This window comes from Arachis duranensis, chromosome 10, assembly GCF_000817695.3.
Source record: "Arachis duranensis cultivar V14167 chromosome 10, aradu.V14167.gnm2.J7QH, whole genome shotgun sequence".
NCBI classification, from domain to species: Eukaryota; Viridiplantae; Streptophyta; class Magnoliopsida; order Fabales; family Fabaceae; genus Arachis; species Arachis duranensis.
In genome coordinates this window covers 79,516,685-79,520,971 of record NC_029781.3, presented here as the reverse complement: position 1 = coordinate 79,520,971, position 4,287 = coordinate 79,516,685, and the positions used below count along the sequence as shown (strand labels likewise).

General features: G+C 34.9%; 1 protein-coding gene and 1 pseudogene across 1 annotated transcript; both read right to left on the bottom strand.

Moving 5' to 3' along the window:
* Window positions 1-335: 335 nt before the first annotated feature.
* On the bottom strand, window positions 336-1,195 carry LOC107470373 (uncharacterized). The gene is made up of 3 exons (XM_016089768.3): window positions 854-1,195; window positions 676-764; window positions 336-584 (listed from the first exon to the last, which is right to left on the bottom strand). The coding sequence occupies exons 1-3, from the start codon at window positions 1,011-1,013 to the stop codon at window positions 453-455; spliced, it is 381 nt and encodes a 126-aa protein (XP_015945254.1). The 5' UTR covers window positions 1,014-1,195; the 3' UTR covers window positions 336-452.
* Window positions 1,196-2,625: 1,430 nt separating this feature from the next.
* Window positions 2,626-3,394, bottom strand: LOC107470371 (isoflavone reductase homolog; annotated as a pseudogene).
* Between the last annotated feature and the right edge of the window lie 893 nt (window positions 3,395-4,287).

The following is a 4,287-nucleotide window of genomic DNA, read 5'->3' as shown; positions in this document are numbered from 1 at the left end:
TTAATTTATAAAACCATAAATCCAATCAATTCCAAACCGCTTGAAATTGGATAAGTCGGATTAGATTTTTTTTAAAAAAATATCCCATCCAAACTGCATCACAAGTAAATTTAGTGTTCGAATCGGATGAGTTTTTGACTCAAATATCCTTAATGTTAATAACATCATTCATACCTAGTGGCTAGTGCACACTAAAATCATTTACGAGTATAAAATAGAAATAAAAATATATATTAAAAATAAATTAAATATATATTTACACATAAATAATTAATTTTAGTAGTTAATTTTAGTGTTTAAATAATTTTTTTTTTATAAATTTGGCCAAAGATTGCTTTCTGTAATCCATCAAAGCAATGAACATTAATTAACCATAATCCTTATAAGTTCTTATATAAAATACAAACCAAGAACAACAACGAAGAACAAGTTTTACAAAACTTCTCTCTTGGTCACTGCTGCTTTGAGACTTTATCCAATGCGTCAAAAACAAATTGCTGAGTTACATCCTCCACAATCACCGTCTTGTCTCTTGATTTAGAACCAGTTCCTATAGAAACCTGCCTTCGTTTTACACCTAAAACCTGTAATCACCAAAATGTTCCATTTTCCAACACTAAAGAATCCTAAATTACTATGCAATGTGAAAATTTCAATTCAAGCACAGAGCCTTACAGAGCTAATGTAATTGAGAAGAGCGGCGTTTGCTTCTCCATCCCTGGCAGGCGCGTCGATTTGAACTCCTACCGCTTCATCGCTGATATCTAAAACCCTATTTCTTGTTACCAAACAGCGGTGGAAATAGAACTATAAAATTGAACCTATGAAACTGAGTTTGAGTTGAAGAGAAGACCTGTTACGGATGCGGATTTGGATCCGGGTTTGGCGTGGATGGTTACGGCGACGGAAGAAGGAGACATGATCCTTATACAAGACGGAAATTTGTCTGATGTTTGTGGCAGAGGCTGCGCCCTGGGTTCGGCCTTCGCTTTCCCCTTCTTCGCCGGCGCCATGCTTTCAGGTTCTTTTCTTCCCGGTGACCGGTGAGGGAGAAAGTGTCGATATCGCTGGCGATTCGATCAACGAAGATGGGTCCAAGAGGTAATAGGGGTGTTTTTGGGGGAAACTGGGTGTTGGGTGAGATTTTATTTCGGGTTTGGTCGTTTGGGATCCGGCTCGTTGGTTACTTTAACTTTAGCCTGCGTTTGTTTCAGATAATAACGCAAAGATGGAAAACAAAATAAAGACAAAAATATAAAAATTAATTTTTTTTTATATTTTATTTGATAATAAAATGCAGGATTAAAGTTTAAAGAGAAAGTAACTTGATTTCCACCATTAAATTATGGGAAATAGATTTGTCAACAGATTTGTCAACGTGATATTTTTTTGGCCAATTTTATAGTGCTTTTTGTTTGGTGTCTAACTTTTGTCTAAGTTATTTTTTTAGTAACTTTAAAATATTTAAAATTTTTTAATTTTTATATTTTTAAATTTAAAATTAATTATTTTATCTATTTTAGTAATTAGACAATACTTTTTAGGCATCATAGTAAACACCTATTTTTTTTATAGTTGTCAAAATCGAATCTGTGATCAAACTAGTTAGCTTATTGACTATTGCTTATTGGTTCAATCGATGAGTCACTAGTTGAGCCGATAGAATCAAATTCTATGTAAATAAAAAATATAAAATAGTTAAAATTTAAAAGTAAAATTTAAAATACATATTTTCACTAATATTTTAAAAACAATCAAGTTTCAATAAATTCTAATCAATTAAGTTATAATCCGATTAGGCGATTATTATTAAATAAGTATATAAAATTCTAATATTTCTTCGTAATAAATTTGTTTTAATTTTATTTTTGTATTAAAAATATAAATATTATATATTTTTTAGTTATACCTGTTTAATAATATTTTATTAATAATTATGAATAATAAAAACATAATTAATTTAAATATAAATGGGTATAAAATTAAAATAATATCTAAAAGATTATTGTACATTTTTACTATATAATTAATAAGGATTTGATTTTGTAAACAATAAGAACAACAGGGAGTTAAACTCCAAAGAGGTCCCTGATATTCACAAATTGCATCGATTTAATCCTTGACTTATCAATTACATAGTTTATGTCCCCGACTTTGTTAAAAATGCACTACATTGGTCCCTCTCCACATCTCCAGCCAGTTTACCTGTCGCCGGTAGTGACATGGCACTGACATGCCACGCTGGCGTATATAACGGCTACTGAGGTGGCAATTGGAATTATTTAACCTATTTTAGTCCCCTTATCTATTTTCAATCCTAATTTCAACATCACATCTCTATCGCCCTTCATCTTCTTCTCTTTGCTCATGAACGTTCTTCTTCTACTTCTTTGTTGTTACTCTTTAAAACTGATAGCAAAATCATGATTAGATGTGCAAGTCAGGGTCAAGGAATGATATGTGAAATTGCATTGTTTAGAATCATAATGATAAAACACTTAGAACCTCAATTGGAACTTGGAAGTTGTGGATCTTATCAGTCCAAGGGTTTTTTTTTCTTAATAGGGTTAATGGTCTTGAGAGCTTTCTATACTGCACTATTGAACTTAAATCCAGAACCAAATACTATTTGTCATATTCTATCACCCTTCTTGACCCTTCTGTTGGCTTCTGTGTAAGCCAATTCATGCCATGAAGATAGCTGCAAGTTCTTCTCCAACTCATCCAAAACGGCCCTACCTCGTGCGTGGATGCAAAAATATTCAAATGCAAGCTTGAAATATGGAATATATGCTTTGAGAGAATGTTGTTGGGAGGCCTAAGGTAGAGAGTTTTGTTAAGGGGCGCGGGGCTCATCGATGGTCTTTATGGTATAGGTGGCGACATCGTCTTTATCATCGAAAACGGCCTTGAGTGTGTCATCTCCGAAGAAGTGGACCTTTTTCCTGAGAGGCACGAAAGACCCCATCTGAGACACGCTGCCCGCAAAGTAGCCCGCAAATAGGTTGGCGGAGATGTACATGAAAGGGATGTTTGATTCCTCTATCGCTTTCCTCACAGCCATCTTTTCCTCAAATGTCACCCTTCCTAGCTCTAACGCGTCCCCCATCCTCGCTGGGTCCAGTCCAAACTCCAACGGCAAGAGGCGCTACGGTCATACAAGACTAGACTATTAATTGATTGATGATGAAATTAGAAACTAAAATGAATTGAATGAAACCTTGACGTTGCCGGCTTCCTTGATGGCGTTAATGAGGTTGAGCTGCAAGCCAATGTTGTGGCTCCTGATATGGACACTCGAGATGAAATTGATGACAACATCCACCTTCTTGACAGCATCCACAAGGCTCTGGTGGTCGGAGAAGGATGTCTCTATGAGGTGGGCAACATCCAATCATGATTTTGCTTTCAGTTTCAAAGAGTAACAACAAAGAAGCACGAGAAGAACGTTTCTTAGAAAAGAGAAGAAGATGAAGAACGATAGAGATGGGATGCTGAAATTAGGGTTGAAAATAGGTAAAAGGACCACAATGGGTCAAATAGTTCTAATTGCCACGTCAGCTAGCCATCATATACGCCAGCGTGGCATGTCAGTGCCATGTCATTGCCGGCGGCAGGTAAATTGGCCAGAGATGCAGAGAGGGGACCAACGTGGTGCATTTTTAACAAAGTTGGGGACATAAACAGTGCAATTGGTAAGTCAGGGACTAAATCGATGCAATCAGTGAATCTCAGGGACCACTTTGGGGTTTAACTCGAACAATAGGTTTTAAAATTGACCCAATAAAGTAAAAAAAAAACACTCAACCCCAAATTACCTCTTAGACTTTAACATTAGAATAACCATCTGCACACCTAGTGAATTGAACATCTAGCCATTATTAACTGTGCATGAGTAAATCGAATCAAAAGAAATAACCATCCAATTAAAAATAATGAACATAATCATATACTTTTTTAAAAATAATGACATATCCATTGTTCACGTTGTTTAGTATTCTCATTGTCTACCTATACTTTTTCAATTAATAATTAACATATAAAATATCAAAGAATAACATAGTTCAACGATAAAAGGTGTATGCAATAATAAAGAAGACTTAGGTTCAATCCACACTTTCATTAATTTTGGAATTTTCGCTCAAACGATTTAATTGGACCAATTTTCACCGACTTTGATCAGTTCATCCCGGTTCTTGTCCTTACATGGTCTAAAGACTAAATCGAATCGATTAAAAGCCCGATTCACCAGTTTTTTTGTCGAACCAGCCAATCTGATTCGATTTT

Excerpts from the sequence above, each read along its gene's own strand:
- LOC107470373 (XM_016089768.3), bottom strand. The coding sequence starts at position 1,013 with ATGGCGCCGGCGAAGAAGGGGAAAGCGAAGGCCGAACCCAGGGCGCAG. Across the intron at positions 765-853 it reads CAAATCCGCATCCGTAACAG|ATATCAGCGATGAAGCGGTA; the intron begins GTCTTCTCTTCA and ends ATAGGGTTTTAG. Across the intron at positions 585-675 it reads TTCTCAATTACATTAGCTCT|GTTTTAGGTGTAAAACGAAG; the intron begins GTAAGGCTCTGT and ends TGGTGATTACAG.